Raw genomic sequence first — 14583 nt, 5'->3', positions numbered from 1 at the left:
GAGTTTTGAAAAGGTTTTGCAATCAATCACACTTACACACAAATCCTAAACATTCACACTTAGCAATTATAGCACAACCACTTGAGTTCAAACACTCAATCATAATCTTGAATCAAACGTGACTTGTGTGCCAAGCACCCTAATGCAATGCATATATGACAAAATGCATGGACTCGGAATTCCAAACCAAAACCATCCTCAGAGGACCGTAAATCATAATTGTACCGCCTATCACAGGCCGAAGTACTAAATTACTGAGGTGCTACTTATCACGGGTCAGCACGATTTACTAAAAACGTAAATCGTAAATGTACCGCCTATCACAAGCCGAAGTACTATTTACTGAGGTGCCACATATCACGGGTCAGCACGACTTACCAAAAATGTGTAGTCTATCGCAGACCTTACACGACGCGTCAATCTCCGCATGGATAAGATGAACAACCAAATCACCATGGCCCATCCGGTCACCACTATCACCATGGCCCATCCGGTCGCCATGTACTATGAAATGCATGAGCATACTCTGACTCTATCCACGACAATCATTACTATCACAGGCCGAAGTACTATTTACCGAGGTGCCACCTATCACGGGTCTGCACGATTTACCAAAAATGTGCAGTCTATCGCAGACCTTACACGACGCGACAATCCCCGCAAGGATAAGATGAACCAACAAATCACATGGAATCATCTCGTGGCCCATCTGATCACCACTATCACCATGGCCCATCTGGTCGCCATGTACTATGAAATGCATGAACATACTCTGACTCTATCCACGACAATCATTAAGTAAATGCAGATATTAAAAGATTCCCCATTTTTAATACTCATTTAACTCTAACGATTTTCAAATTCCACAGAGAGCATACTCAAACATTTATTTTACACCACACACATCAAATTTAATCCACAATTTACATTAAATTTGATCAATTCAAAAACCACAAAATCCACATCAAGTTCAATCATCAATCACCACAAATTTCCACAAAACTCAAACATAACACATGCCAAACTAATTTTCACAAACCACAACTCAAACACATCAAATTTATTTTCCTCAACAACACACATAGATGAATCAATTTCCTTTTCCATGAAAACACTCATCAATTTCACCAAAAACCCAACTCCAAACTTTCACCCATAAAAGCATTAAATTCATTTTCCTCAAATCTACACTTCAAACCCAACAAATTTATTTTCCACACAACCACAAATAACACTCATCAACCATTATTTTCAATTTTTAACGTTCGTTGGAACATATGATTCATACATAATATAAATCTTTGTCATTTATTAATTAGTTAAAGTTAATATTTTTATATTTTCTAGATAAAAATTAGAATAATTGTAATATACTAATTATAAATTTAGATAAAAATTAGAATAATTGTAATATACTAATTATAAATTTAATAAAAACCGTAGATCGAACAAATGTTTATTACTAAAAAATTAATTAAAAATAATATTTTCATGAGAAAATTACACTGATTTACTTAATTTTATACACACTCCCTATGATTTTAAAGTAAATAATCTCCCTTAAATTTCTCTTAAATGATCTCTTCTTCTTTAACGCATTTAATCCATGGTCCAACGACTTGGTACTTTGTGAGAGCAGTGTCGGCCCGAAGGTGGGACTATTAAAGCAACCAACCTCAAACAAAATTTACTTAATAAAGTCTTATATTTTAATATTTTTAAAATTAAAACATATAAATTTTTTAAAATTTAATATTAAATCAATTGACTATAATATTTTCACACTTCAATTGTCACATTTTTTTTAAATGAGTTGCTAAAAGTTTTGTTAGAGTTTAAAACTCTTACATAAAAGAAGTGTTTGACTTTAACTAAGTAGTTAAATTTTATATTTTTAATATATTCTAAATAAAAATAATAATTATTATAATATATTAATTATAATTTAATATAAATACTTTGTACAAAGCAAATAATTATAAATAAGAAATTAGTTAAAATTAATATTTTAAAATACTATTTTGTTTGATATTTTAAAAATACATAATATTCCTTTAATATTTTAAAATAATAAACATATTATTGAAAGATACATGTATACAATAAAAGTAAAGAAACATTTATTGTTGAGAGAATATTATGAAATTCAAAATAAAATTCACGATGTCTTTGTAGAATAATAATAATAATAAATATGTTCTTACAACATAATAAACATAACCAAATTAATTAATTTTATTGTAGAGAGATTATTAAAAAAAAAATTATTATAATAATAATACTAATGATGGTAATAAATAAATAAATAAAAGCTTAACAAAATTATAAATATAATAAGGTGAACTAATGTTAGTAACAACCATTACATTTACTTTATTATTATAGTCTCCAATAAATTTTTATCCTTTTCAACACATTTCTTGCGATAATTATAATTTGATAGACAAGAAACATTTGTCTGTACATCGTAGAACCAACACCTTTACAGCACGACTGATATTAAAGACAGTGTGAGATTGAATCTTCACCTATATATATTTCTGAGGTTCACGATTGTTTAGTTTAAATAAGTATGGTTGTAGACGCACATTTGTATAAATAAATTAATTAAAAAAATTTGAAATTGATCTTTCTTCTTTGTTTAATTATTTTTTGATTTTAATAAAATACTTTTAACTTTTATTTAAATATCACTATCTTTATTATTATTATTTTCTTTTTTTTCTTAATTAAAATTTAAGTTGTTATACATGTTTGTTAATATATATAGTCCAATTTACATTTTAACTTTGTATTTCTAATTCAGTTGTAAAGTCAAAATACTTTTTCAAACAAAAAAAAGCAATATCAATATAAAATTTAATAAGTCGTAGCACAGTAGATGTGCTCTAATCAAATTAATTGAGCATACAAAAAAAAAAACAAGAAAAAGTCCATTTCGTCAACGTTTTATGTTCCTTGAAAAAAAAATTAATTTTTCAAATATTTTTTTATTTAATAAAAATGTTTCAGATTGTTATATTCTTAAAATTAAAACCGATAAAATTTTATATAAATTAAATAAAATATTTTGTTTTTGTTGCAAATTATTTAATACTCTCAATACAAGTAAATTGGCTAATAAACAGAGAAATATAAGTTATAAATTGAGAAATCATAAAACAAAAAGTAAACACATTGCTCACATGAGAAATATTAGTTATAAATTGATAAATCATGAGAAAAGTATTGAACATATTGCTAATACGAGTTATTGGAGTGATACAAGTATACACACTATTTTCTTCTTCAACTAAAAGATGTAAAATTTTACATGAGACCTTCATGTTGTCGTATAATAGTCGAAATGTCTTAGTTTATTTTTAAAAAATATAAAGAAAATAAATTTGAAAATATCATTAATTATGTTAAAAAAAATTTTATAGTTGTTAAATAAAATATTAATAATTTATTTATTAAAATTTAAAAAAACTCCGTCTAATAGTTTCGCTTTAGGCCTTGGGCCGACCTTGCTCTAATCCCAACAAAAGAGAGAAAATTTCTCCCATTAACATTTCAATGAATACTCTTATCTATTATCTATTATCTATTATAATATATTAAAATATATTTATATAATATTCTAAAATTTGTTAACTCATAAAAATTACTATGTGACACATTTCAAAGTACACTATTTCTTTCATGTCTTGTTTTCATTCTATTTTGTTTCACCAATATGTAATATAAAACAAACCATTTAACTTACACACTCAAGTACTATTATTTCATATATTTAGCAACTTCAACTCTAATCAATACATTTAAAGCCTCCGGCCACTTATCAAACTTTTTATTTCAATAACTCATCCATAGTATGCAATGTGCAAATGGTTTACATTAACAATCTTAGAAGAAAACAATCATCTCTAATTTATACATCTGTGGAAAATTGTTTTTAAAAGGAATTTTCATGTGGATTATTATAGCAATATATAAGTGGATTCTTTGCTTTAGATATACTTCTTTTGTCTCTTACTATAAGAACAGTTTGACAATTTCACACATATGTAGTAAATTAGATAGTGTGTTAGTATTCTAAAATTGTCCTTCAATTGTTGTAGTTAAACACTGACACCAAAAGGTAGCAAATTGATTAGGGATATTTAAAAAAAAAAAATAATGCATTTAGTAGTTTGGTAAAGGGCTTATATTGAGAGACAATTTGTTTTTTCAAATGGGACCTATATTTTGGGACAAATGTAGTATTGTTTATTTTGTCTGATTTTTGTATCAAATTAATGCAGGGATTGGATTATGCATTGATGACTGGGGGAGATGTTGCTCCGCTCGGATCATAGGCTGTGACAAAGATACACCAGTTGTTTCATTGGGCCAATAAGTCAAAAAGGGGTTTATTGCTTTTCATTGATGAAGCTGATGCATTTCTGTGCGAGTAAAGTAACGCTTATTTCATGATTTTTCATTTACTAGCATTCTCTTTGCTTGTGGCAACACAAGATAGTTAGGATCTACTAGATGCAGCTCATGACTCCTCAGCATAATCATATCTTTATTAAAAACAAAGTTACAAAGAGGAAGAAAAAGTTGCACAATATTAATATGCAAGCATGATACGAAATCAACAATCTTTGCACTGAATATTGTCCAAGCGAATTGATTGCATGGGATGATTTTTACAGGCGGAACAAGACTTACATGAGTGAAGCACAACGAAGTTCACTGAATGCCCTCCTCTTTCAAACCGAGGATCAATCCAAAGACATAGTCCTTGCCCTTGCCACAAATCGTCCTGGTGATCTCGATTCAGCTATGGTAGACCGTATTGATGAGGTCCTGGAATTTCCCTTGCCCGAAGAAGACACTACGCCAAAAATGACATTTAACAGCGCCCCTTTTACAGCGCTTGCTAAACACAAGCGTTGTTGTTAATATATTTTAAAAATAACGGAGCCTTTTACAGCGCTTTTTTGACAAGCGCTGTTGTAGGGTCATATGACGTTTGCGCATAATGTTATAAGGCTTTTACAACGCTTTTCAAAAAAGCGCTGTAACATGAAGCGCTTTCGCGTATTATTTTACAGCGCTTTTTACACAAGCGTTGTAAAATACATGCACTTTAAAATAATTGAACCACCTATTACAGCGCTTTTTTGAAAAGCGCTGTAAAATGCATGCGCTTTCATTGAATTTAACTACATATTACAACGCTTTTAGTACAAGCGCTGTAAAATACATCTTTCAAATAATTATATATGTTGGGAACCCTCATATCCTCTACATCTTTCATCACCTCTACTCCGGGAACCCTCATATCCTCTACGTACTGTGCGGCCATCTACGTTGTCTCAGGTATTTTTAAATTTTTTTTTATCAAATTAAAAATTCATACCACATGATCTATTCTGTTTTGAAATTGTTATAATCTGAATTATTGTGATAAATATGCATGTAATCTGAATTATTGTGATAAATATGCATGTAATCTGAATTATTGTGATAAATATGCATGTAATCTGAATTATTGTGATAAATATGCATGTAATCTGAATTATTGTGATAAATATGCATGTAATCTGAATTATTGTGATAAATATGCATGTAATCTGAATTATTGTGATAAATATGCATGTAATCTGAATTATTGTGATAAATATGCATGTAATCTGAATTATTGTGATAAATATGCATGTAATCTGAATTATTGTGATAAATATGCATGTAATCTGAATTATTGTGATAAATATGCATGTAATCTGAATTATTGTGATAAATATGCATGTAATCTGAATTATTGTGATAAATATGCATGTAATCTGAATTATTGTGATAAATATGCATGTAATCTGAATTATTGTGATAAATATGCATGTAATCTGAATTATTGTGATAAATATGCATGTAATCTGAATTATTGTGATAAATATGCATGTAATCTGAATTATTGTGATAAATATGCATGTAATCTGAATTATTGTGATAAATATGCATGTAATCTGAATTATTGTGATAAATATGCATGTAATCTGAATTATTGTGATAAATATGCATGTAATCTGAATTATTGTGATAAATATGCATGTAATCTGAATTATTGTGATAAATATGCATGTAATCTGAATTATTGTGATAAATATGCATGTAATCTGAATTATTGTGATAAATATGCATGTAATCTGAATTATTGTGATAAATATGCATGTAATCTGAATTATTGTGATAAATATGCATGTAATCTGAATTATTGTGATAAATATGCATGTAATCTGAATTATTGTGATAAATATGCATGTAATCTGAATTATTGTGATAAATATGCATGTAATCTGAATTATTGTGATAAATATGCATGTAATCTGAATTATTGTGATAAATATGCATGTAATCTGAATTATTGTGATAAATATGCATGTAATCTGAATTATTGTGATAAATATGCATGTAATCTGAATTATTGTGATAAATATGCATGTAATCTGAATTATTGTGATAAATATGCATGTAATCTGAATTATTGTGATAAATATGCATGTAATCTGAATTATTGTGATAAATATGCATGTAATCTGAATTATTGTGATAAATATGCATGTAATCTGAATTATTGTGATAAATATGCATGTAATCTGAATTATTGTGATAAATATGCATGTAATCTGAATTATTGTGATAAATATGCATGTAATCTGAATTATTGTGATAAATATGCATGTAATCTGAATTATTGTGATAAATATGCATGTAATCTGAATTATTGTGATAAATATGCATGTAATCTGAATTATTGTGATAAATATGCATGTAATCTGAATTATTGTGATAAATATGCATGTAATCTGAATTATTGTGATAAATATGCATGTAATCTGAATTATTGTGATAAATATGCATGTAATCTGAATTATTGTGATAAATATGCATGTAATCTGAATTATTGTGATAAATATGCATGTAATCTGAATTATTGTGATAAATATGCATGTAATCTGAATTATTGTGATAAATATGCATGTAATCTGAATTATTGTGATAAATATGCATGTAATCTGAATTATTGTGATAAATATGCATGTAATCTGAATTATTGTGATAAATATGCATGTAATCTGAATTATTGTGATAAATATGCATGTAATCTGAATTATTGTGATAAATATGCATGTAATCTGAATTATTGTGATAAATATGCATGTAATCTGAATTATTGTGATAAATATGCATGTAATCTGAATTATTGTGATAAATATGCATGTAATCTGAATTATTGTGATAAATATGCATGTAATCTGAATTATTGTGATAAATATGCATGTAATCTGAATTATTGTGATAAATATGCATGTAATCTGAATTATTGTGATAAATATGCATGTAATCTGAATTATTGTGATAAATATGCATGTAATCTGAATTATTGTGATAAATATGCATGTAATCTGAATTATTGTGATAAATATGCATGTAATCTGAATTATTGTGATAAATATGCATGTAATCTGAATTATTGTGATAAATATGCATGTAATCTGAATTATTGTGATAAATATGCATGTAATCTGAATTATTGTGATAAATATGCATGTAATCTGAATTATTGTGATAAATATGCATGTAATCTGAATTATTGTGATAAATATGCATGTAATCTGAATTATTGTGATAAATATGCATGTAATCTGAATTATTGTGATAAATATGCATGTAATCTGAATTATTGTGATAAATATGCATGTAATCTGAATTATTGTGATAAATATGCATGTAATCTGAATTATTGTGATAAATATGCATGTAATCTGAATTATTGTGATAAATATGCATGTAATCTGAATTATTGTGATAAATATGCATGTAATCTGAATTATTGTGATAAATATGCATGTAATCTGAATTATTGTGATAAATATGCATGTAATCTGAATTATTGTGATAAATATGCATGTAATCTGAATTATTGTGATAAATATGCATGTAATCTGAATTATTGTGATAAATATGCATGTAATCTGAATTATTGTGATAAATATGCATGTAATCTGAATTATTGTGATAAATATGCATGTAATCTGAATTATTGTGATAAATATGCATGTAATCTGAATTATTGTGATAAATATGCATGTAATCTGAATTATTGTGATAAATATGCATGTAATCTGAATTATTGTGATAAATATGCATGTAATCTGAATTATTGTGATAAATATGCATGTAATCTGAATTATTGTGATAAATATGCATGTAATCTGAATTATTGTGATAAATATGCATGTAATCTGAATTATTGTGATAAATATGCATGTAATCTGAATTATTGTGATAAATATGCATGTAATCTGAATTATTGTGATAAATATGCATGTAATCTGAATTATTGTGATAAATATGCATGTAATCTGAATTATTGTGATAAATATGCATGTAATCTGAATTATTGTGATAAATATGCATGTAATCTGAATTATTGTGATAAATATGCATGTAATCTGAATTATTGTGATAAATATGAATATAATCTGAATTATTGTGATAAATATGAATATAATCTGAATTATTGTGATAAATATGAATATAATCTGAATTATTGTGATAAATATGAATATAATCTGAATTATTGTGATAAATATGAATATAATCTGAATTATTGTGATAAATATGAATATAATCTGAATTATTGTGATAAATATGAATATAATCTGAATTATTGTGATAAATATGAATATAATCTGAATTATTGTGATAAATATGCATGTAATTTGAATTGAGTGTTTTATACTAATATGGCAGAATAGCAAATTAAGTCACTTATATAATTTGAATGGTTTATATCCTAGTTATAACATCTCACAGTTTGCTACTAATGTCACTTATATAATGTAAATTAAGTGCCAATTCGATTGGAATAAATGTCTGAGTTACAGTCATCCAAAATTGAACCCAAATAAAACCAACACAAAAATAACATACTGAGGCCTTTTACAGCGCTTTTTATAAAAAGCGATGTAAAAGACCCTTTTGAAAATAAGTAAAAAAGACATTTTACAGCGCTTATTAGAAAAAGTTTTATAAAAAGCTTTAAAAATAATATTCATCAGACACCTAACATGACTATCTCTAACAGGATTTTCTTCAAACACCTTGTACGCATCATGGGAATCCCCAAAAACACATTGTTAACAAAAACATCAGACTCAAACCCATTTTTCGCAACATGGCAATGAACTTGAATACCAAGTTTCAATTTAAGAAGGAAAGGGAATGTAAAGAGATAAAAAGGGTGTTGAGGTGGAGATTGAATTGTGAAAGAGTAAGCTTTGATGTTTGTGAAGAAGATGCATAAAAGGAGAAGAGTTTGGTGAAGAGGAAGAGATTTTGGTGGTGATTAGTTACTACTATGTGGGTTTTGCATGTTGAGCTTGTTTAAAAAATAACATAACAAAACACAAAAACAATAAGGCCTTTTACAGCGCTCATTTAAAAAAGCGTTGTAAAAGGCTTTAAAAAAAAACATTCATATAACATAATAAAACAAGAAGGTCTATTACAGCGCTTGTCCAAATAAGCGCTGTAAAATACTGTTTTAAAAATAAAATAAAGAGACCTTTTACCGCGCTTATTTGAACAAGCGCTGTAAAAGGGTTTCATATATAACATAATAAAACAATGAGGTCTTTTACAACGCTTATTTGGGAAAAAAAAATAAATAAGGACGCCTTTTAGAGCGCTTTTCAAACAAGCGCTCTAAAATGCCTAAGCCTTTTAGAGCGCTTTTTAAACAAGCGCTGTAAAAGGCTTATAAAAAAGCGCCGTAAAAGGGTTACGTATATATAACGGTTACCGCTTCAGTTTCCTCTTCATTACGTAAACTTCACTATCATCTCAACCTTCATCTTTCTTCTCTTCTTTTGCAAACCCTATCATCCCGTCCATTACGAACCTTATTTCCACGATCATCTCCTTCATTTCGAACCTTATTTCCATCCAAGATCATCTCTCCCATTTCACACAATATATTTTCATTGAAATACGTAACCCTCATTACGTATTTCTTCAATACCGTATTTCTGTGAACCATATTTCTGTGAACTTTCTGCATTCCCTCTTTTCTTCATATTTCATCTTTCTTCGAACCATTATTCAGGTATTGATATTATTAATTTTTTGTAATCATTAAAATGCATGTTGAGCTTGTTTAAGATATACTGATACATGTTGAGCTTGTTTATAATAATGCATGATGCATGTTGAGCTTGTTGATGTTATACTAAACTGCATGTTGAACTTGTTGTAGTTAAATGGATACAAACAAAGATTTAGAATGTCAAATTGAAGAAGTTGGCACCTCTAAGACTTATGAAAAAGAAGTCAAACGTGGTCCAACTATCATTCAAAAAGTCATTAAAGCAAGGAGTAATGGCATTAAATTTGAGGTATACTATACTCTGTTTGCTGTGTGTTTTTTTATCTTTTTTTAATAGCATGTACTTACTATATGAGTTTATTAGGTTGGCTGGAATGAGAGTGGTCAGCCAATTGACCCCAACAGCTCTATGTTTGTAAGCTATATTGGGGCTGTTGTTCGTCAAAATGTCCCAATTACAATTGACAATTGGAGAGATAAGGCGTTGAAGGATGCCAAAGATATTATATGGAATGACATTCAAGTAAACTTTTTGATCCACTCTTTTGTCATTTATAATTTTCTTCGTTGAAATACTTTACTTATAATTCTTTTCATTGCAGACGACTTTTGTTCTTGATGAGGGACGAAAGTCTTATGTTTTGAGAGTTGCTGGAAAGATCCATCGTGGATTTAGATCCCATCTCTCAAATTTCTATCTAAAAGATAGAGAAGGAAACACAAATGCTGAACCTCCAAAGATATATCAACATTATATATCAAAGGATGAATGGAGTGCATTTGTTTCCAAACGTTCTGACCCGGCGTTTGTCGTAAGTTATTAATTTATTAGCATTTGTGTTTTATTATTCATATTCGTAGCGTATTTTAAATTTTTACACAATTGCTATTTTTTTTTTATATAGAATATTAGTAAGGCAAATCGCGAACGGGCAAGCAACCCAAAACACCCATACAAGAAATCACGTATGGGATATGCACGCCTTGATCAACAACTTGTAAGTAATTAAACATCACTTTTATATAATGAAGTAATTTGTATTATAAACTATAGTGTGTAACTAATTTGTATTATTTTGTTTATGATTTTAACGAATAGAGAAAAGACACCCAAGCCGATCAACCCTTGGGTCGTCATATCTTATGGAAGGAAGCGCGTGTTAACAAAGACGGAGTGGTTGATAATGAAAATGTCAAAAAAGTAGTAGAACTTTGTGTAAGTATATTATCACTTTAATATTTTTTAATATTGTATTTTAAAAATGCTACTGAACTTATCTTTTTAATGTTACATGTATTTTAGGAAACTATTGAACAAAGTTCTGAAACTCAAGAGGGCAACAAGGATACGTGCAGGGACATTCTTGGGAAAGTGTTTAATGTCCCTGAGTATTCCGGTCGAGTGAGGGGGAAAGGATTTGGCGTAACTCCCAAAAGCTTTTTTCCTCAAGAGAAGCGCCAAAAACCTTCCAACGAGGAAGTATTAGAGAAGCTCAGAATCTTATCGGAGCAAGTGGCACTCTTGGTGAATACGAATAAAGACAAGCAACTTCCGGTTCAGCTCCAACCTGAAATACAAATGGAGAGTGAAACCGGGAGTTGCAACGTCGGTTTGAAGAGTATTCCCGAGGTAATTAATTACTTACTACTTACTTGCTTATGTAATTACTTATGTATTAAACAAACTTATATATTAACTGTACTTATGTTTTAACTATTGATGTAGGGTGTCACTACATGTGTCCTATACTTGTCCTCGCCGACTCAACGGAAGGTGGGAAAAGGAATATTGCACAATACTTCGGGAGAAGTATTGCACAATATTCCGATCCCCGCGGGCCATGTCAAAGTATCGCCTACGGTTGCTTTCGAACCAACTGCACCGTTGCCCATACCGGACAACGATGGAGATATGAAGTTCTTAAGCGACGCTATTGGCAGTTACGTGGCATGGCCCACACACCTTGTTGCCCTCCAAAAAAAGATTCCCAAGGACAAATCAGTTACATCTCCCGAAAAGGTTTGTCACATTTATTGCCTAAGGTTTTTCATTTTTTCAGATTCAATAAACTAACATTTTACCTCATTTTTGTAGGTCCAAATAAATAAACCACCCCTACAGCCAAAAAAAGGCAGCAAACCTCAAAAATTGGAGGTTAATAGGGCTGCCAAACTACAAAGGCTGGAGGGTAATAAAGCTGCCAAACTTGCAGCAACAAAAAATCTGGATCGGGGAAAATCGGTCGCTGCTGCTGCTGCTCCTAATAAAAGTCAGCCACGCCTTGGTAAATACAGGGCGTGTCTTGACATCCAAATAAAAAGGAACATGGGCAGCAACGACGATTCGCGCATCGTACACATGAATAAAGATATATTTGGAGATGAGTATGTTGAATATCTCGAAAAGGAGCACATATACGAACTTCTCGAACATAAGGAGCTCAGTGCTACTGTAATGAGCTTGTACATAAGGTAAAAAATATTTGTAATTGCATTTATTGGTAATTAATTAAATGTATTGGTAATTAATCTAGTTTAAAATTTTCATTGAAGGTTTTTGTATGAGAAGGTCGTGTGCACGAGGCAATTGTCAAATAAATACTCATTCTTGTCTCCGCATAAGATGTCGATGTGGAAACTCGATCCAGACAATGTAAAGAAATACATTGTAGATATGTTTTTAGGAAATATAAAAAATGATAAATTGTTCTTGGCACCATATAATTCAGGGTACGTAATTTTATCTTTTTTAATTGATGAGAATTTAATTTATTAGTTGTGTATAAACAAAATTGCTTAACCAATTTTTTGTTGTTGTAGGGCACATTGGGTGCTATTTGCAATCAATGCGCTCTCTGAAGTTATATACTATTTGGATCCCGTGCATGGCAATTACAACAATCACTCCAAAATAAAGACTATGCTCGACACGTAAGTAATATTCATTTATTTCTTACATATATGTATATAAATAATGTGTTTGTTCATGCTATAATAATCACATTTTATTCATTCGATAGTGCCTTAAAAGTTTTTCGAGCTCAAAGAGGTGCTATAGTGTCGAAGCAAAAGTCTAATAACATTACATGGATCCCAATAAAGTGCCCTCGTCAAACAAACAACATCGACTGTGGGTACTACGTATTGAGATTCATGAAGGAGATTGTTGAGAAGAATAAAACTATTATCCCAGAAACGGTACGGTATAGAGATTTATTGAAAGCTCTATCTGGATAAGTACATTGCCAAAGCTGGATCCAGGAAAACTGGTTTTGTTAAAAATTTATTGAAAGGACAGCCACAAAATATAGAGATTAAAGGATTGAGTGATGATATCATAAAGGAAGCTGCAGCTAAAATCGAGGGATTTTCTGGAAGGGAAATAGCAAAACTATTGTTTTTGAAATTCGAAAACCTTTGAAAACAATTTATGCCACCGAAAATATTACTGGGTTGAGTCGTGTACTAGGTCACTCTCTTTAAGATGTTTCGAGGCACTGCCAAAAATTGTGCAAGGCAGACTATCAACCACGAAGTCCCCAGGATAAAACAGCCCAGATACTCTGTATCGGAGTTCTACTACACTGTAGAAAACCGTTCTAGAATTACACCCTCAATATGGCAGTCTTACGACTAACGCTCGTAATATGGCACAATGGCCACTCGAAAGAGATGAACCAGTATGAAGGGGGAGAAGAGAGAAAAGCCTCAGATACAGAGAGCTTTTGGTGTGATTTTCCAACTGGAGAGAACCCTCTATTTATAGAGGAAATTTGCAATTGGATCTGAGAAATCCATGGATCACCAGAACGTGCGCTCCAAGTAGTGCTCTTAGAAACGTGCGCTCCAAGACCCCAAAACATGCGCCCCAAACTCAGGAAATTGACTCTGACTTTTGACCGGACAGCAAGGAAACGTGAGACCAAAGATTAGGGTTTTGACCAGGCAAAACAGACGCACGAATTCAGGGAAGACTGGATCAGATACGACTAGGTGGAGGGCAGTTACGTAATTAACGTTTCAATTAGAGATAGAACGCAAGCAATCAGTTAATTAAAAAATGATTAATTAATTTTCAAGAAAAAATAATAATACACGACAAAGCCAAATCCAAAGCCAAACCGGGTCGGGCCGAACAGAACCGGGCGGCAACGCGCGCGCGTGTGTGATGGTCAATATTGCTTGCATTCTCCCTCCTTCAGAAAATTGGGGTGCCCCTTGGGGCCCATCCCAAGTTCATTACCTCCACCTTATATACCCTACTAGTGTGTGGTATCCCTCCAATGTGAGACTTCTCAATTTTTTCAATTCACAACAACACTAATTCTCATAAATGCCATCATTATTTCCAATGAACTTTTCATTAAATGCATCATCATTTCCAACAATCCCCCACTTGAATTTAAAAAATAGGTTTTTGAATAGCGTCAGACGCTTCTATA

At 30.3% G+C, this 14583-nt stretch overlaps 1 protein-coding gene across 1 annotated transcript; it reads left to right on the top strand.

Annotated features, from left to right (window-relative positions):
* Positions 1-10268: 10268 nt before the first annotated feature.
* On the top strand, positions 10269-12617 carry LOC140920104 (uncharacterized). The gene is made up of 5 exons (XM_073367423.1): positions 10269-10430; positions 10506-10664; positions 10744-10923; positions 11916-12161; positions 12237-12617. Exons 1-5 carry the CDS (start codon positions 10296-10298, stop codon positions 12615-12617), a joined length of 1101 nt encoding a protein of 366 aa, XP_073223524.1. The 5' UTR covers positions 10269-10295.
* The last annotated feature ends 1966 nt before the right edge of the window (positions 12618-14583 follow it).

The sequence above is a fragment of the Cicer arietinum genome, chromosome 4 (assembly GCF_000331145.2).
Source record: "Cicer arietinum cultivar CDC Frontier isolate Library 1 chromosome 4, Cicar.CDCFrontier_v2.0, whole genome shotgun sequence".
NCBI lineage: Eukaryota > Viridiplantae > Streptophyta > Magnoliopsida > Fabales > Fabaceae > Cicer > Cicer arietinum.
Note: the sequence above shows the minus strand (reverse complement) of the source record. Positions and strands in the feature narration are given on the sequence as shown.